The 20,323-nt window shown below is 51.5% G+C and overlaps 2 protein-coding genes across 2 annotated transcripts; both read left to right on the top strand.

Annotated features, from left to right (window-relative positions):
- Window positions 1-16,177: 16,177 nt before the first annotated feature.
- Window positions 16,178-16,435, top strand: CTAM01_07714 (uncharacterized protein; the record flags this gene model as incomplete). Its single annotated transcript, XM_060523735.1, has 1 exon — window positions 16,178-16,435. One exon carries the CDS (start codon window positions 16,178-16,180, stop codon window positions 16,433-16,435), a length of 258 nt encoding a protein of 85 aa, XP_060381482.1.
- A 1,078-nt stretch (window positions 16,436-17,513) lies between these two features.
- CTAM01_07713 (helix-loop-helix DNA-binding domain-containing protein) lies at window positions 17,514-19,091 on the top strand (the record flags this gene model as incomplete). The annotated part of the gene is made up of 3 exons (XM_060523734.1): window positions 17,514-17,628; window positions 17,700-18,680; window positions 18,733-19,091. The coding sequence occupies 3 exons, from the start codon at window positions 17,514-17,516 to the stop codon at window positions 19,089-19,091; spliced, it is 1,455 nt and encodes a 484-aa protein (XP_060381481.1).
- Window positions 19,092-20,323: the final 1,232 nt, after the last annotated feature.

The following is a 20,323-nucleotide window of genomic DNA, read 5'->3' as shown; positions in this document are numbered from 1 at the left end:
ACCCGTGAGCCAAACCGCCGGGTCCCGACCTCCCCTCCATCACCACCGGACAACCTCAGCTTCAGCCTCGAGCTTCAGCCACTCCTCGATTATTACACATCTCGCCAGCGCCGATGCCGATCGCGAGAATAAAACTTAGGAGGCGTAAATCTATCCAACCCGTTCGGAAGACAATTCATTATTAGCACCGCTCTCTCTTTTCGACTTCGTTGTAATCACCAGAGGCAATCTTCACCAGGGAACCTGTTTCCTCCACCCCCGTCGTTTGAGGCGTTGCGCGCCGGTCCTCCTCTATTCTCCGTCACCCGCGCCCTAGACTACCCCATCAACCTATACACCACCCCCTCTTCCCCCTCTGACGACCTTACATTTCAAGGAGAAGACTAAAACCCCAAGATCGAGTTAGTCCCCGCGCGCGCGCGCGCGAGAGAGAGAGAGAGAGAGAGCTGCTCCGCGCGAGCGCAACCAGATCCTGTCAGATCTAAGAAAGAAAATAAGCCTCAAGCCACCATCTCGCTTTTAAATCCCACGCTTATCCGTGCCTTTCCTAAACCTTTCCTTTCGCGCTTGGCCGACCGCTCCCGCCACCGACCGCTCTAGGATCAAAGTATCCGTGAATGGTTTCCTCAAACAGACAGCGCGAAGGAGGAGGAGTCCGGTTCCCGCATGCGGCGCAACGGGGCCTACCGTACGTACAATTGAGGAGGTTTCGTACGCCCAGAGTAGGTAAGTACCTAGGTAATCCATCAAACAACGGATGATGCGGCGGGGGCCCAGGCTCGAAGGATTGATCAAGATGGCAAGAAAAAGATGCATAGTTGCTACACTACTCTAGCTGCCGCCCAAAGGTGCAACCCCGCCCATACTTACTCCTACCTCAGCTTGAGCATGTAGGTAGCCGTACATTGAAGATTGGGAAAAGGGGGACGAACACCCGTGGCGCCGTGTTTGATGGGGTGGGTAAGCCAACAAAACGGTGTGCAAAAGCGAGAGATAGAGACAGAGAGAGTGCTCGATATACCTACACTTTTCTTCTCCCCGGGTGGCTGGGACACAAAACGACCCGAAGGGGAGCTGCGTAGCGTTGTGCAACACACACAGGCCGAGAAGTGAGAGTGATGATGACGATAGATGGGAAAAGGGGAAGAGTCAACAGATCGTCTGCGAGCTCCCTTGCCTCTGAGTCGGGCAAGCCCACCGTAAGCCACGACGTCCAACTTGATCCCGCATGAGTTGTTTCCAAAAACAAAGCGGGTTTATCGCAAGCACTCATCGCTCGGGGACGCCATCCTTCTCAGCCCTCTCTGTTTTCCCGTGCCGCCTGAAAATAGTTCCAACCGTGGATCCTGAGGGAGAGAAATCTTCAAATGGGTTTCCCACAACATGCCACCCCATCGTGAGAGTCGTCCGTGACAGCAGGACCAGGTAGTTTAAAATGATGATTATCGGCTGAGGCTTGCCCTCGCGGACCCGGACCGAGTGCCCGGACATGGGCGGCAAGGCGGGGAAAAGTCGAGAACGGACCCTCGGACGGGGGAGGAATTGGGTGTGTTGGGGGGGGGGGGGGTGTGCCGGGGAGGCCTACCCTTTCCCCCGCGGGGGCGATCTCCCCCCCCCCCCCCCCCCCCCCCCGTCTGGCCGCGTCTTTTTTGTAGGCGGGGGGGGGGGACGACCCCGCTCTCTCTCCTTTTTTTTTTTTTTTTTTTTTTTTTTTTTGTTGTGGTCTGTTTTCTTTGTGGCCTTCCCCCCCCCCCCCCCCCATCGCGCTGGTTGCACAGGCTGTTTGCTTCAAAGGGGGAGCATGGCAAACCGCTTTCTTCTTCCTTTTCTTTTATTTAATTTTTTTTTATCTTGGGGACTGCTGGTTTACTGATCGCCAATCTCCCGCCCTCGCGTGCCTCTGGATCGTGCATGGTCGCACAAACGCCGCTACAGAGCAAATGAAAGGATCCGTCGGGAGGTCCTTGTGCCATCTGGGACTCAGGTGAACCCCCATTGTCGTGGCACCGCGGCAGGCGAAATCTCTCTCTCTCTCTCTCTCCCATGGCCGCGGCCGGCCCCTTGAGATTGGCCCCAGTAGCCGATCCACGCCCCGAAACCCATGCCAGTACCCATGATCACCCATCAAGTGAACCTCTCGGGAAACATTTGTCTGGATACCGATGGTGTGGGTGGGAACGACCCTCCACGAGAAACCCTCCCTCGTTACCGGCCAAAGGAGGGCCGGGGAAGGGCGCCAACTGGGACGCGAAATCTAGACTGCTTTGATGCGGGTAGCCGGCGGACGCACACCACGCCACGAGGAAGAGAGCAACCGCCGCAAACAGGTTTTCGTCGCACAGCTTGCAATGTCTCAGACACCTCTGCCAATATGTGAGCTGTGGCGGTCCAGTGCACATTGAGATGCACACACACGCCTTCCCCAAAAACCAAATAGTCGAGAGACAACCCTGTTGCATCGTCCATCGTTTCCTCGGGCAGACACGTAGAGTGAATGATAGATCATTCTGCCTTGTCCCATCCTTGCCTACTGGGGCCAAGCTGACCCAGACGGTGTCGTTGACAGATCGGAAAAAAAACAAGATCTCTCGGTCAAAGCGTAGAGACCGTCTCGTGTCAAGCAAGCTGCAAAGCAAAAAGAAAAGACCTCGCTTGGGTGTACCCCTCGAGTCTAAGTGATAACTTCCTCGACCTACGACTAGTAGATCTCGTACCCGCACCGTGCCGCACCTGATTGTAAGAGACAAGGCTTAACGAAGGCTTGGGTGCCTGGGAAAAGGCCTTGGCGAAATTATCAGTGTGAAAGATACAGATACCTATAAATGGGTCGACGATCGATGAACTAAAGTCGAACTCGTATCTGCCCGTACTTCTTCCCAGCTCATAGGGATCTACATCTCGTAGACTGCTTGCCTCAGAAGATGCTTTGCGGGGATGAAGCTCTTGGTCCCCATCACCTGCTTCTTTCTGCCCAGAATATGATTCGTTGCTTACGAGGGCGGCATGCAGCTCTTCGAGACAGCTGTATTCCTGGTCGCCGAACCCACGACGAATCAGCAAGAAGAAGCTCCTTCAGATAGCATGAATCGAAGGCCAGAATAGGCTTGTTTCGCTGTCCTGGCTGCCCCTGTTTCGTCATCCAGCCGCCGACGCAGCACCTACACAGTACTTGCGTATCCGTAGTGGCGGCGACCGTCAAAGATGCCCCCATCAAATGAGCGCCAGGATCATTCGCTGCTCTGTGCCAGCAAGGGTAAACCTTCCTGGTGTAGATCATCAGGCCTAGACAACCACAAAGTTGCGACCACCTCCCTCAAGCTGAGCAGTTCAACGGTCCCCCTCTGGTGGTTGCTATCTTCAACGAATACTTCACGGGATCGACCCCAAGAATAGGATAGGGTTATGTTCCCAAATGAAATCCAAAGAGGTCCGCATGCCTGGTTCGCGTGGAAGTAAAAGTTAAGCATCACGCCATGTTTTGACCGTTTGTCCATCGTTGCTGTTTGTGACTGTGCGTGAGACATCGTCCGATAGCCGCAAGAGCTAAAAGCCGTTGACGGCGTGTACGGCGCCTTCACGAGCAATCAACTGGTGCTTTTCTCGCCCTCTCAATAGATGGTTTGCTGCGGGGCCTGTAGGATGGGGCCTCCGAGGATATTCGAGGGAAGAATAGAGTCCTGGCCATCACTCAAACCAACTCTGAGCAGACCGAGCCACCGTGCGGGTGCCGTCCGAGAATCGCTTAGGGACAGTACGTTGTATGGGGTGAAAGCTTGAAGCTTAGATGGAGAGAAATGTATCACGTATCGGTACAAGAACTCGTCATCTGAACTTTCTCAGTACGACGGTGCCTGGTCACAACAGCTATTCCGTGCATGTGGCGGACAAAAGCCCGAATTTCGCAGTTTCACACACGTTTGTTGGCTTAGCCTTGCAGCGTTCGGCTAGGAAACGTCCTTGTTGGCGATATGGGACCATGTGTAGCTACGGCCGTGGGTCAGATGAAGTGACCTCGAGGAATGTAAGTGACCGGAAATCGAATCATATGTGGAATGGTTCTTCTGTCGTAGCCACAAGCCTGGTGGCCAACCGTTAAATTTGGATGCGACATGGGCGTAGATATACCGATCTGACCCAGAGGCCGAGTACAATTTGCAGGCAACTCGCAAGAACAGAATTCCTGTGTCGGCTTCGACCTTACCAGATCACTGGCCGGTCCTCACCCACAACGAGACCTCCTGCGTCTTTGCACTCGGGCCCCTGTTCTGGGGCAAAGGCTAGCCGAGGTGACGCTGCATAGGCCGTGACCGAAAAGGCGTTGGGAGTCGCTCAGACTCTGGTCGACGACTGGAAACGCCAGGTTCAGCCTTTGGAATTTGAGTCTAGTCAACCTGATGGCTCTGCAGACGAACAGGTGAGCACTGCGTCTGATTCACCAAGTGTCAACTGTTGTTGGTTAGGATAGTTGTTCCCCCAAGACGATGTAGGCCGGTATCAGGTTTGCCAGACATTCAGTGGCGACCCGTTTAGTCAAGTCTGTGCAGAACCCAAGCCAGCGAACGTGAGCTGAGAATGTCAGTGATGTTAGAGTAGCCTGCTGAAAGGAGTCGAAGTTGATGAGCCAACAAAGACGTATTCGTCAAGCTGCTGTGCGATGAAAGGTTATTGTAGCAATAATCGACGACGATGCGAGGGGGGAGAAGCAAGGGATACCGGAGATATCATGACGTCCAATAGCCGGAACTCGATCAACACCCAAGAGGAGCTTGAGGACTGTTGGCGTTGTGAGGCTGCAGTGCAACGCAGAGCCATCATTGCCCTCAAAGTGGCTAGGTGCATGGCATACGTTGGACTTTCGATGCTCTCTGTATACGTACCGGACGAGGGTCGCCGGCACTAGCGAGGTGCTCCTCGAGCAATGTATTGCAGCTGGCCTATTCGAGACAACTGAAGATCGTTACTATCGAATCTGAAGCCCCTCATCGTGGGTCTCGTGCGAGGTTGCGAGTTGATGGCATAGGTAGCTCAGAGTGTCTATGCAATGACTCGCCGTTGATCGGCGAGCTCGAATCATACATTCAAGGGAAGGACGACTCGACTGAATCCAGGAAACCATCAGGGCAGCTGAACCCTCGACATTCGCAGTAATGAGTAGTCACAGCTGAATTGATTGTGACGAGGATGACACAAGCAGCGCCAGTGCGCGGCGGCGTCAGATCTCAGGCGTGTGAATGTCCTCTATTTGTGGTAGCACAGATGCCGATCTCGTCAAGCGATTGATGCCGTATTGGGTCGCTAATACCCTGTAAAAACGTGACTGAGATGCACTCCATTTCAATAATCGTATCAGGCCTCGGCTAGGAAGTGAAGTCGCCTATCTTATTTGCTTGCTCACAGAGGCTCTCGTTAGTCTCCGAGAGTATTTGAGCTCACTGGTATGCTGCTTCTGACGGAGATGGTATCATTATTCGACCGAATCTGCTTGAATGCCAGCTGCGTCATTGTTGTTTATTATTGTTATTGTCTCTTTCTTGCTCGGATTTTTCGTTCTGCAAATGGCAGCGCGAGACAAGCTACATGCCCAAGGGTGGCTGTCTCAATATGGCACAGAAGAAGATGTGGTGTCTTTTGGTTTCCCAATGCTCAATCAGCAGTGTGAATACTGGACGACATGTAAGAGGACTCGAGAACCCTCAGACTGCCTGACTGGACTCATGAAACCTCAAGAGCAAAGTTTCCTATTCCGAACCAAAATTTCTCTGGATTGTAGCGAAAGTCGAAGCATGGTGCTTTTGGTAAGGTATGACGATCTTCTCAATCGGTAGATGTCTCCGCTGCAACGATCCCATCTGGACGAAAACGGACCTTGACCGACACAGTGATCCTGTCTTGCGAGGCACAGGGGTCCATGGACGGCTCTGTGTCGGCGAAATACAGTGCAGATAGATTGCTTGAACAAGGCCTCGCATTGCCCGTCCGATCCCTCCCAGGGGCGACCCTGACGCCAGGCGGCATTTACTGTGAGCATTCACTGAGTCGCTACGCAGTGTACTGGACTGTAAACTGTTTTGCGGTCTAGCAGAAGGCGCAGAGCCCTCTACCGTCTCAAAGTTGAGTGCAAGAAGCCACTGTGTAGTTGCATACCAATATACCCATACTCAAACGGTGTGTGGAGGCGGCGAATGGATTGCTTTCGGGGTGCGGGGGATTGTCGTCCTCGTTTCTCTGGGGTAGCGGCGAAAATCAGTGGTATCAGCAAGAGATGTAATCGTGCCAGTGACGACCCTTTGTTATAACAGTACGGTGCATCTCGCTATTGCAGCAAACACGCCACGGGCAGACCGATGCGTATATACTGGTTCGTCTCTATTGTTTGCGAGTCAATTATAAACCGTCGGGTCCCTAGACAAGGCTCGCTTTGCACGGAGTAAGTGGGTTTTGGATAGCTATCTGACAAGAGTCGGTCAAAGTCTCTACAGCATCAGAAACATTTGGGAACTGCCCCCGTGGAGACTTCTTGGAGCCCTTCGCAACGACAGCACTCTCTGACTCTTGGATTATAGATGTGGCCTCGTCTGCCATCTAAGAGTAGATTCTTGCTTTGCTGTTGAAGAGGCAAGCATGCTAACAATCGATATTGTACCGAGACTGGATGCTTGCAAGCTTGGTCCGGTGGGTTGCATTCGTGTGGACGTATGATGGTCTCGCCGGTGGGTTGTACCCCGGGAGTTGATACACCACCCAATGGGCTCACTCAAAGCGAACGCCAGCGGAGATCCTACACTGGCAGGTGGGAGAAACGTGGCACACAAATCTGAGGAACCGATGGGCCGTCACACGGGCGGAAAGGCAACGCATAGCCCCGCACCCTCGTCCTCAAGGGAACGTGTGGTTCACACAGTGTCTGAGTAAGGAGTCCAGATACCAGAGCTCGCAAGGCCGCTGTGCCGTATGAACTGATGGTGTGTCGATAGATGAGCGAACGCGAAGCGCCTCGTACGGAGCAATGTAGGTACGTACACGCCCATGACTGCATTGGCAGACGAACTCCATTGGGCCAGCTTCAACTCTCATGTCTCCAGCGGCTAACTTGTCTTGCTTGTCTCATTCTTTTCCCTTCTAGGTTGAGAGATATGCACGCCTAGACATGGCGCCGCCGGATTCCCTTCATCGAACCTCCACGTGGGACGACTAACAGAAACCCACTCTTTTGCGTTTAATGATGATGTGCAAGCTGCCGCATCCCGGAGAGAGCGGGTTGCAAGGGCCGGCCTGCAATGCAGATTGGGGTCTTTTGAAGCGCGAGCAAGGTTCTGTGAGGCGTTTGAGTAGTACTCCGTAGGTATTCGGAATAAACAGAGCGGGCAATTCCAGTACCCGTACAACAACAGACCGAAGCTGCGAGGTTCTTGGCGGAGATTATCTAACATTGCTGAGAGCCTGACGCTATGAACATGAGCTGTGCGATGTACTACGGTATCAGGCCAAAGTTTAACCCCCTTGTCAGGTACCGGTGGGGATGGCCCGTGCCTGCCTTCCATGGGCAATTCGACCAATCAGAAGCCACCATTTCAGCACAGGCCTACTAATTAGCCCAGCCTAACTTTTTTACTAATTATAAATTCTTCCTCCTATATACTACCTACTTACTTACTTACCTTACTTTTAATAAATTATTATAAATATAATATAGTTAATAAGTAGTATAACGAAGTACCTTATTAAGGCTAACTATTAACGGATTCGTACGTTATATATTAATATAAAATTTATATAAGCTTAAATAGTTAAATTAATTAAATTTATAAAAAACTAAGTTTATATAACTATAAGGGCCTCGTTAATAATAATTATGCCGTATTTTAATTACCCGCGGGTTATAACTTTATAATAAAAAAAGGCCCTCGTTAAGTATATTACTTTTTTTAAAAATAGTTACTAAGCCTCTTTTTTATTACTTTTAATTATACTTTTTTTTTCTTAATTTAGTATTTATATAATATAAATAACCCTACGTTAGCTCGGGTTTTATTATTACGTCGCCCGCTATAAACCCCTTATATTTAAAACTAACTAAATTAAATATCTTACTTAGGCTTAAAAATACTTCTACTAAACCGTTAAAGACTAATAAAAGGTCTTATAAATAAATAAAATATAAGTTATAAGTAGTTATTACTATAAGCTCTATATTACCTACTATTATAATAAGGAATAGGACCCGACGTATATTATTAAAAAGTATTAATATAAGCGGGGTTAGATATTCTAAAGATATTTTTTTAGGGATTAAAAAAGACTAAGTATTTTTTAAAAAAAAGATTAGAATAATATACGTACTAATACTTATTAAAAATATACTATACTAATTATTAACAATTAGATTCGTTTTTATTAATAAATATATAGTAATAACCTTATTTTAATATAAAACGGCGCTTTAGTATATAATATAAAATTAATTTAATAAGAGCTTAATAACTATAGTATTTATTAAATATTTTAATTACTTTTCTTATTTAACTTTAACCTTATTAAAACGTATTAAAATTAGATAAAGGATTATATATAAGAGCTTATAAGTATATAAAAAAACCCCTTATATAATATATTATAATAATAAGTTAAAGAGGCTTAAGATACCCTTCTAAAGGACTTCTTATACTTATTATTAAATATAATACCCGCGCGTTACTAAGTAGTAATTAATACTAACGGAATATATATTAAATACTAATTTAGCTATAGAAATTAATTAAGATCTAATAATTATTAATTATGTTAGCTATTTAGCGCTAACGATCTAACTAGTACGTTAACCCTTGTCTGTAGATCGGTACCGAGCCAGGGGATTAAACTTACCCCTACAAGTATAGACCAAGTAAAGTCTTGACGCTTGCTGGTCTATGGATACTGTGTGGTGGTCTTTCGCATCTCTTTCTTATGGAGTGCTCCTCCTAGGTTAGTGGATGTTCTTCTGGGGACTTGACTCGAATGTCGATGCGTTCTGTTCTGTGTGGGAATAAAAAATGGATAGGGTGCACCGCAAGGGAGCTAGGCATCTAAGAATTCGGTCTTGAGTCTTGCTGTGTGGCTGAGCCTTCGACTTTGATAATGCTGAGCAGACGCGATCCCTGTAGTAAAAGGTCGAACGGCTGCAGAGATGATCAAAGAATCAACTTGAGCGGAGTGTCGCAATTCCTCATATGTTCCATGCGTTATTTGCTTGCCCCTTGAAGTAAACCCAGTGATCGGTATTGCCTAGAAGTCAATGTAAATGTAATCTCAAGCATATTTGGGGCCGCAAATGGGTGATGCATTTGAGTCAGTCAAGACATGGGATTTCGTAAGGGACGGCCGCCGTCTGGGAAAGGGTAGTTGAGTGGTGATTATCCCTATGTCCGGAAAGATGTCCCGTTGCAAGGCCATTGCGGATACTGTATCGCAACGTAATTACCATGGCCTTTCGATTGGGAGGTGTCTCGCTCAGTTGAGTTGTTCTTCCCATCGCGCGTCGCTGAGCGGGATTGAACTGTTAGCATCGTTTACTTGACTGCATTACCATGCTGTCAGTTATGCTCGTGGCTTGCCACACAGGCAGGAAAGCCGCCGCCAGTCTGCAATTCTTTGAAGGTTGATCCGGCGTGAGTTTCACAATGAAGGACAATGTGAGATCGGCGCAGCTGTGACAAGCGCTGTCCATTAGCCGTGGTGCCATGGGTATTGAACGATTCTTTTGCCGAAAGTATCCCACAAGGCTCTTGCTAGTTCCAATGTGGGGGTTCCGACGCAAAGTATCGTAAAACTCGGGCCACCTGAGCATGGCAGGCCGCTGCAGTGCTGCACTCGATCGTGGTTCGTGATTGATCCCAAAATTCTGGCAAGGCTGGTTGAGCAAGGAGCTGTAGACAAGGTTCCCTCTAGCCAGCACAGGGCAGTTCCCTTCCAGACCGAGCATCTTTGGTAGACAAATGTGCTGCCAACGAGACTTGTCCAGGTAAGTGCTCTTGGTGGAACTCCAAGATCTTGGACCATGTAATCCAAACGGGAATACCGAGATAGGGGTTCGTCAACAAGCAGGCAAGCCCCGAGCTCTTTCTTTATTTTGGCGAATACTGTCGATCATTTCATTTCTTTCCTCGCGGCGATTGTCTGAGTCAAGGTATCGGAGCCTCGAAGGGCAGCGCAGAAAAGAGGAGGGTTCTTAGCGGGCCCGACGATTTGGCGGACTGAAGGCTCAACAACATGGCTGATTCTATTGGTAGACCCTTGTTGGCCAAGCGGGTAGGCAAACAAATGCCGTGCGGTGATGAATAGGTGTTGACCGATTGCTGTCGGATTGGTGGCTTTGGGCCCTTGAGGTGAGGACGCGACAGGGCCACGTCCGATTTAAGAACAAGACGTCAAATAGTGTCAAATGGAAGAGTGTTGATTATCGTGTCGTGTGTGTGTAGTGCGGCTGCAAAGAAGGCGAAGAAGTAACGATCGACGACAAGCCTCCGGGCGGGAGGGATTGCGGCAATGAAGAGGGGGAACTCTCATCCGGGCTGCGTTGCTTCAAGCTCGAGTGCCCGTATACACGGTGGTATGCAGAACACGGAGTACTTGGTACAGATAGGTTCTCGGTGTGTATTCGCAGAGGCCAGGATAATGAGCTGTGAAAAGTGGCGCCGATGCCACGACGGAAACTGACAGGGACTGGGGATGGCGAAAAGGGTGCCTGGCCGTCAGATAAAGTGCAGAGATGGTGTTGTAGCGGAGCATGAGGTTGGATGTGTCCGCACGGTAAGGTTGGGCGGCTTCGTGAGGATGGATGAACCTTGACATTTGCTGGAAGGAGCGAGCCTGCGAGGGCAGGTACGGGTACTTCCTCATGCTGTCAACGACCTTTGTGTGGGGAGATGACGGCAGGAAATTCGACGTCAAGTACGGATAGCTCAGAAGTGAGTGGTCAAAACACTTACAATATCCGTAGACCTCAAGTAGACAAATACGGCCCGACGATCACTGCGGTAGGCACGTTGGCTCGCGGACGAATATGACCAAGGCATGATTAGCGTTGCATGTGCAGAGTATCTGTTCTGTACGGGTACCGTGCCAGAAACGTACTCGTACCTATTCAGCACAAAATGCACGTGGTCATCGGGGATATCGCACATGGGATCCAGAGGAGCGATGGCACGATGGAGAACGGAATAGACAAGTTGCTGCCGGTTAGCTAGCATAGCTCATTACATAAGATTTGGGGAGAGGAGGAGGCTGTGCAGCAGATCAGATCAGCCACTTGTCACTTTTACCTTGACACCCAAGTCGGGACAATGCGTGACGGCTATCCCTAAGCCCACGCACCTTGCAGGAGCCAGAGGAGGTGCGTGCTCTGGAGTTGCGAGGCTGACTAAGGGAGGTGTCCGAGGCGCTTTGTCCAGAAACTGCTCAGTGTCGTGGAAGCTCACAAGCTTGAAGCAGCAAGCTGAAGCCTCTATGCCCGCCCTCCCCACACCCACACACTCTCCCTCCGTGCCTGCCGAACCCACCATTCTCCCCACCGTCGTTCGCCTTGCGCTTCGTATCGTCGGTACGTACTTTTTGCCCTTGTGATGGGCGTTCTCGACAAGCTGCTCCAATCAGCCAGGCTTTCACACACTGTTTACACAATACCTTGCTGCATGCGGTGTTTCCAAGCCTCAAAAGCTTCCCTTACTTGAGGTACCTCGGATATTAATTATCAGGCGCAGACAAGACGGACTGCGTCGCACTTGGCGCTGTGAAATAAGTCGCCAAGCTCGAGTCTACACTGACGTGAAGACGACCGCCGTTTCTCCAGTTGGGCTAACGTACGTAGTCGGCCAGTTTTATCAAGCGGACCATATTGTGCCTTGGCGAAGGAGAGAAAAGAAAGCGAGCAACAAGAAAGAGACGGAAAGAAAAACTAAACCAGTTTCCCCCACTCGGCACGAGGCTCCCTAGTCAGTACGGTCGGTACCTGGAGCCAGGCGCCATCTCTCAACACACACAGGACCACGCCTCTTGCACTATCCCAACGCAGCCGCCTCTAGACCCAGCCACCGAGGCGCGGACATGACCAGTTCCGGGACACGGCCTGTTGACCTGTACAGCTCACAGAAAGAATACTCAGCGACGGTAGTAGCCTAGTGTCTCAACTTCCAAGTCTACTCGACGGTCTAGCCCTCATCTGTCACTGGCTGCGGGAAGGGAAAAGGACTAAGAAAACGGTACCCAGACCTATTGTGTGTATCTATATACACTGTACATGCGAGAGCCCTCGAAAAAAGACAGAGACACTTGGCCAATATTCGCAAGACCTGTCGAGCGATTTGGAAACACCGAATCAAACGTGGAGTATCTTATTGTCTTGCATGCCACGACAGACGAAGACGCCAACACTGAAGACCATTTGGGTGGACTTCGACATACCGTGATACCTCCACTTGCTATAGAGCTCTCGCTCAACTTCACTCCTTGGCTACTGCTGGTCACTTTTCCCTCAATACCTAGTGTTTACCTACCTTGCTCTTGATCTGCAGACACTGTGCCCTCAGAGGTTTAGACACGAATGTTGGAGTCCTGACGGAAAGTGCGAAGCAGACCTGGAAGTGGAAGGTATGCGAAATTGCCCGGGAAGGCTCCATGGACTAACGACGGGAGCATTCTTGCCTGATCTTGGACAAACGGTGCTGCATCCCCCTACGTTAGAGCCAATACCCTATTTTCTCACACGCTCATACACACACACACACACACACACACACATCACCAAAGGAGATTGGGAAAAAGAAAAACAACACTAAAGTTGCTCACCCGTCGTGTTAGAATCCGAATCAACTAGCATCCAAGCACAAAATGTGTACCCGTACAGACCATATCAACATTGCTCGCGACGGTCTTTGGTGGAGCAGCCTCTGTTCCTGACTTCCTACACTACAGTCCCCGAGCAAAGGACAGACGATGCAATCCCATATGACCTGCCAAGCTGGCTACGGATGGTGATTGCCACGTTGGTGCCCAGTATCCGACACCATCACCGTCTACCTTGCATCACCACATGTTGCTTTACCATGGTTCGGCAAAACCAAAAAAACGAAACAGACAACCCCGAGACACGGATTTCAGGGTTCTGGCTCCAAAGATCCGGGTCCCTCCTTGCCTCCCTCTCGTGCCGCTTCTTCACGGACCTGATCTCGGCTGGATCTGACCAAGAACGATTTCTCCCCCGGCCCATCGTTTTCATGCTTGGACGGCCGACGGAGGTGCGCTCTGCTTACGTCTATCCACCGCGCTTGGCCGACTAGTCCTAGGTCGGGAACCTTTGTCGGTGGTGGTACGGCATCCTCACAGGCGCTGTACCGCATGGAATGCACATGGGACCGATCGGCTCAAACCCAGTCGCCTGGAATATTGACATGGCGGGATGGATCCGTCATCCACGAATGGACGTGCACATCCCGCATCGCCCATCGCCCATCGCCCATCGCCCATCGCCCGTCACAAACGGTGCCGCTCCCAGCTTGTTCCCAGCCCGGTACGCACGAGGCAAGCATGGCAAGCAACCACCTCGAGGCCCGTCTTGATATGCTATGGCCGCTACCAGCTCCGCACGCGGTAGCCATGCTATGTCAGGCCCTGCTGATGGTGTCCACCTTCACCACCACCTGCCCTACAGTGCCTCCCACCAAAGGGCAGTCCGTCCACTGCTGTTCTCTCTTCATTTACAGATACACAACGGAGTACGGCTACCAACTTGAGGCTTGAGTTTCGAGGACTGACACCCTGGTCTGACCACTGGACCATCTTTAGATTCGATGCTGGCTCTGTCACTCTGGCCGCCGTCCAACCGGGATGACAAGAAACGCCGTCCTCTTCCGTCTCGTCCCCGGGACCGGGGGCAAGCCCTGTTGGCTGGTGGCCCCGTTCTCCTACGACTACTTAACCCAAATCCCTTCAGTCAGGATACGGGTTTGTTGATGAGGGGACCCTGGGCCTAAGATTTTAAAACCCCATCGGCGTCGGTGCTGCGTGTATCCGCAATTCATGATGAAGTCGGCATTCAGGATATCAATTGCTACACACGCATGCCTGCACGGAATGACCATCGCACCAATACCATGACGCAGCGCAACGCACTACTGTCATTAGCAGCCTATTATGCCCATGTATACATACCTGCATTTCACAAGCGGGCTCAGGCACCAAGGACAAGCAAATACATGGATCGCAGCAGCTCGTCAATTATTGCACATTGCTGCAAAGAACCACTCGACCGAAAATTGACACCATGTTGAGTTAAAGCCGTCACATATAGGGCAGCATCAGGCCTCGGTCATTGTTGATACCGCTGGAATTCTCGGCCGGCCCCTTGACCGCTGTGCCTAGAATGGCATCCCAAGTTCCTCAACCGGGTTGCCAAGGTTCTTCGACAAAAGTACGACGGCCTACAGATACCTGTCCTGGTACTGGCGATCATGGCATGGCTGCGAACAACCCCGACGTTGAAGTCTGATACAGGGACCGGACCGGATTCCGAGTCCGAAGCGCAAGAGCGAGGCCTAGATGACGGTGATGGCGTTTGTTGCGCACTGTTGGAATGCCAATACGATCGGTTCGGCCTTGTTCACTTTTTTTTTTCATCTTGATGGGCCTTTTCTCGCAGTCACGCAGACCAGGCCCGCCAAGCCTCTCAAGTTTCTTCTGGTCCCCGCCAGTTCGCAAGCCCCGAACTGGGTGGCATTTGGTCTCGATCATTGTGAGACGAAACATGAAAACAGCGGGCCCGTCATCAGATCCGCCGTCATTTTCGATCCCTTTTGCTGTTGGGCTCTCCTTTCCTGCAAATACCTATTTTGCGCTGCCCGAGACCCGTCTTTGGGGCGGCCTGATCTGACCAACATACCGGCGTGATCTGGCTAGCCATGGCATCGACGGCATGGCATGGTGCGGCCCTGGCACTGTTGTTTCTTCAGAGCACAGTCGTCATTTCAACCGTTTACCGATAGCGTCACACGCTCAAGTACGCATACGCACATTGCGATATGGCCATTGCGGCTGGCGCTGTCATCCTGCTGTACTCAATGCAGCATTAATCCTCATGATGCGCAGCTCTATGGTCCGCTTTGAGCGTGCTAGAAGGGAGAAGAATGCCGCTGCCAAAGATCTTCATAACGGCGAACAGCAACACAAGACTGTGAAATTGCAGGGCACAAATTGGAAGGGGCAGAGTAAGGTACGGACCCGGAGCCCTGTATGATGCCCCAGAGTCCACTAAACCGTCGAGCAGTTGAACAGACGGGAGGCTTTTGTCCAGCTACTTACACTTGGACGACAAATGTACGCGGATGCATACGCACACGCACACCACATAGAGCTATTAGCAAAAACCTTCCCCAGGATGCCACACGACAAACAGATGCTCGATGCATGTGAGGGCCGCGACCCCACTTCCATCGGAGACGTCCTCCCCCTCGAGCTTCCCAGCGTGGTATGGGACATCCACGAGGGCGTGCGGCGGACGGCGTGTGTATGGGCACATTAGCAAGGCCATATGGCTTGCCATGCTGGTATCAGGACAGGGATGGCTGCCTTGGGGCTGGACAAACATCCCAAGTACTCGCTACCGCCGAGTCCGGGAAATAAGAAACGTGAACAGCGCCCATGCGTGCCCAAAAACCCCCGAGCAGGGTTCGGCTGTGCCGCCACGTCGTCCACCGTGGCGCCGTGCGGCATGGTTATGGCAGAGAGGTGGACGGGGTGACACCCCCAAGGCACGTCCAGAGAAAAGTGAGTCTTGAATTCCTGAGGGCAAAGTACTTTTCTCGTCTGCCTCATCGCGAACGCCAGACCCCCCCCCCCTATGCGATGCTCTGGGTCTACCTCGGAGGCGTGAGCTATCTGGGTAGCAGCCAGCGAAATCGACTGGCACGCCGCAGAAGGCATGGATACCTGCACTCGATCGGGTTACTTGCACCTTATTCCAGGTGGCTCTGCCCGCCCAGAGTAGCGCTACAATACGTTGGCATACCTTATTTTCGAGCGGGCAGGCCACAGCTGCGGAAAGCGAAGGCAAAGATGCAGGAATAAGTACCTATCCGTACCTACCATAAGGTATGTAGCAGCAACGATTCTACTTTTGAGACTCAACGAGAGGTTGGAGACGGCGGCTTTCATGATAACAATGTCACAGCCGTATGGGCGCCAGGGCAAGCCGCAAATGATTCAGTACCTACCCACCTTTTTCTCTGTCATTTATTCCGCTGTCTATTTTTTCCTCCTTGGCGGAGAGAAGAGGGGTGCTCATGTGTGGTTTTTGCCGCTGCTGGGCAGAAATACTTACGGATATAGACACAGAGACAGAGAGGTAGCTAGCTACCTGAGCGGTACTCTGTACTGTACAATATACCTCGCTTTGTGCGTACTTATCTAGGTACTGGGTAGATGGTAGTAGCGAAATTCAAGCAGTGCCGTTCGCTCTCTTTCCAGCAGCAGCAGCAGCAGCAGCAGCAGCGACACTTCATCCAAGTCGCTATGGATGCGAAAGACTAAGAAGAAAAAGCACTGGGGTGAAGAGAGAGCGAGGGAGAGAGCTTGAGGGGAGAGAAGAGAGAAGGAAACGGGAGACAGTGTCTGTACACACAGAAACAGAGGCAGACAGACAAGACAGAAAGAGGAGCGAGAGACTTTGATTTAGCTTCACTCCCCCCTCCCCTGTACCCAGAAACCCTGTCTTGTCTTGCCCTGTCCCGGGCTTGTCCTATCCTGTCCTATCCTGTCCTGTCCTATCCTGTGCATCCTCTGTTCTTCTCCTCCCCTCCTACCCCGGTTCCAAGGCCGCCGCCTGTCGCTGCTTCTCTCTTTTTTTTTCTCTCGCAGTCTGGATCCCAGCTTTCTTTCTTCCGGGTTGAGTCTCCTTCTGCTCGTCTGCTCAGGCCAACAAGTCACCCACCCACCCTGCCTACCTAGCGCTCCCGCCTGCTCAATTCCATCTTATCCCCTCCACCCCCAGCTACCGTCTTCCCAATCTTGAAACTGCCTGCTTCGATACGTCTTTCTCCTCCACTCGCCTCTCTACCTACTGTACGCCAGCCGACCTTCGAGTTTACTAGACCTCTCCTCCTTGCTCCTCGGCCTCGTCTTTATTCAATCCTCTCCATCCCACCCTCACCGCGCCTTTCTTCCCCCTCTCATCAACACCTTCCGTTCGTTATCCAAACAATCCCACCAATCGAGCAGCCTGCGCTCTCAGACGCCTACAGAGAGGCTGCTGCTTTCGCATGTCCAGCGCAACTCGACCCCGGACAATCTAATTGTTCGCCACGTTTTCGCTATACACTGGGCTCTGCCTACTTTATCACCCTTCCTGTGCCTCGCTTCGCTTCGCCTCGCTCTGGCCACTCTTTAACTTGACCTCCATTTCGACCACCGAACTCGATCCAAGTATATCACGACGACTATTGGTCTCGCTTCATTTGCCATCATACCAGAGATAGTCATCGAAATACAACATGGACGGACAGCGACCAGCTTCACAGAAGCTTCCTGCGGGATTAGCAGGGGTACTGAACCCAGACGAAAACCGCGACTCGGCTTATTATTCGAGTACAGATGCCTCAAGCAAGCGTACGTTGGACATGAAAAGATAGAAACGCTCGCGTTGGAGGGGGCGCAACTAACGCTTTTTTCTCCCATAGATAACTCTGCGGCATCAGGCGTTGTGCACCACGCCCTCAGCCCCACGGGGTCGGGCTACCAATCTTCGCTGGCAGACAAGACACCTTCGCCTGTCACGGCTAACATGATCCCTCAGCTGGTGTCGCCTGGGCAGAGCAACATGAGCGTCGCCGCCATGGTATCGCCAACAACCCCCGGCAGTGCTGACCCGCGTCGATTCGAGCGCCCGACATCCCTGGATTCTGGAGTGGTTCACGACATCATGGGGCCTGGATCTCGAAGAGAGAGTGTGGACAGCCGGATAAATCAGGGTTTTCACGACATGAGATTGGGCGGGAACTCGCCCTACGCTAGTCACAACCAGTCGACTACTTCAATTCAGAATACTCTCAACCAGCAGCGCAACCCTCGCCCCGGTTTGGACAATCTTTCCGTACACCGTATCTCCAATGGATACCAGCCCAGCAGCGACAGGAACCCCGAGCACCCAAAGATCATCCGGACCGCACCGGCCATCACAGGCCCCGCGACGAGCAACATCGCCCGAGCTGCGGAGCCCACCAAGGGTCAGGCGTGGGCTTTCCCAGAGGAAGAGATACAACGAATCAGCCACCACGAGCAATACTTGGACTCTAGACGTAGCAGTATCGCCGAGTCCATAGCTAGCAGCCAGTTCACCACGGAATCGAGACTACCGCCTGGCCAAAGACGTTTGGACGAGCCTGCCGACTTCAACAACCGTCTATCAAGCACCTCTTCCGACTTCCCTCCGGTTCATCACCACTCGTTGCAGCACAAGCAAATTGGGGATTTGCGCGACGACGACGCAGCCTCGCGGACGGGCTCACAACCCTACAGCCGCACGCCCGAGCTGCGTAAGAGTCACAAGTTGGCGGAACGCAAGAGAAGGACTGAGATGAAGGAATTGTTCGATCAACTGCGTGACTTGATGCCACAGGAACGAGGTTCAAAAGCCTCCAAGTGGGAAATTCTTACCAAAGGTTCGTCACATGCAACCGTATCGTTTTTGGAGCAGATACTGATCTGAAATAGCCATTTCCGAGCATCAACGAATGGCAGACGTCATGCGCATGGTGCAGTCGCAAAACACAACGTTGGCTCAGGAAAACGACGGTCTCCGACAAGACAACCACAACTTGCGTGTAGACATTCAGCGTCTCCAGAATGAGTTGCACAACACGAGGCTACAGCAATCCCCCACAGGCCAGGCGCCGCCTCAATCTCAAGTCCCTCCCCCCCAAGCGGTAGGGTATCAGGCGGATCCTTACGCGGCTCGCCGTGAGTTGCCACCAATCCGAGGGCTAAACGGCAACATGCCCAACCCCGACTCCATGACGGGCGTCCAGTACGAGGCTCCCAGAGTTAACGGCTATCGTCCCGAGAGGTACTGAGCCCGTATTAAAGTCTGAAGAGGCAAGGAAGAATCAACCGTCATCATGTACATGACCATATCATGCGACGCAGCGTGCCCCAGGCACTCGCCGCGGCACACACTCGTGGGCCAACAAGCCGCTCATGCAGCAACCCCGTAGGCAAAGAGCCTGCAGGATCAACCTACCTATACCCAAACACATGTTCGCGGCCTCACATGGAGGTCTGCGTGTTCTATTACAGTTCTGTGCCTCTGTTGGAATGCGTTATGCTCCACAATGCCATTTGGCGGGCTGTTTGTTTGTTTCTTTTTGTGTCGAATGTATCGATACCTGAGTGTGCCACTGGCTCACAGGTTCCGTTGAGATCAGCTCCTCCAGTTCATTACTGATACCGGGGGACGACAATATACCCTCGTCCTTGGTCAGTAGATAAAAAAAGCAAGACGGCGTCCTATGTTTCATCTGTTTTGGGGGGTGGGTGGGCAAGGCTCAAGAAGGCCGAGGCGGGAACGGTACGGAGAGCCAGGTGTATATACCTACGCGTTGGTCAATGGGACGGCGATGCGGGCATCTAGGGTGCATGCTGTGTGGTCCATTGCTGTACTCCGGCAAGAAAAAAAAATTATATAGGGAAACTCGGTGGCAGGTTCAATGACTGATGGAAATTATGGATCATCCCTCTCCTATTTGGTCAGGTGGGGGATACCGAAGGGAAACCAGCGTTTGAATTTGTTTTCCCAGAGACGAGCTTAGGTCTCTCCCTGGAAGCGAGTGGCCATGGAAGCTACCAATCACAATCTCTTCCCAGGCGGGGTGGGGGATAACTGCGAATATCAGTTCTGTTGCAATATCATAATCTTGGACCGACTCATTGTATGAATGAATGGCGAAGACGAAAAGTTAAGGTTGACATGCGTTAACAAGGAGGCATGATGCGCCGCTTGGCCAAGGTTCCATAGCTGGACTCCAAGTGGGTACTCGGCCGAAATACGCTAGGTCTAAATGAGGCTAGCGTATCTTATCGCCGCGACCCTCGACACGGTAATCCCAAAATTTCTCGTTCGCCCATGGAAATCTCAATCTGCACACCACATCATCTCGCCCTTCACCCTTTCCGTCTCTCTCTCTTGATCTATCAATCCGTCTACCATTCTCCCATCACATTACTCCAATATGTAAGTACTCTGCTACAGATTGTTCCGGCCATGTTGCACTTGACAGCGATTCCATGATTAAAGAAAGCTAATTGC

Source organism: Colletotrichum tamarilloi (genome assembly GCF_030869305.1).
Source record: "Colletotrichum tamarilloi strain Tom-12 chromosome Unknown Scaffold_25.1, whole genome shotgun sequence".
In the NCBI taxonomy this organism is placed as follows: Eukaryota; Fungi; Ascomycota; class Sordariomycetes; order Glomerellales; family Glomerellaceae; genus Colletotrichum; species Colletotrichum tamarilloi.
Note: the sequence above shows the minus strand (reverse complement) of the source record. Positions and strands in the feature narration are given on the sequence as shown.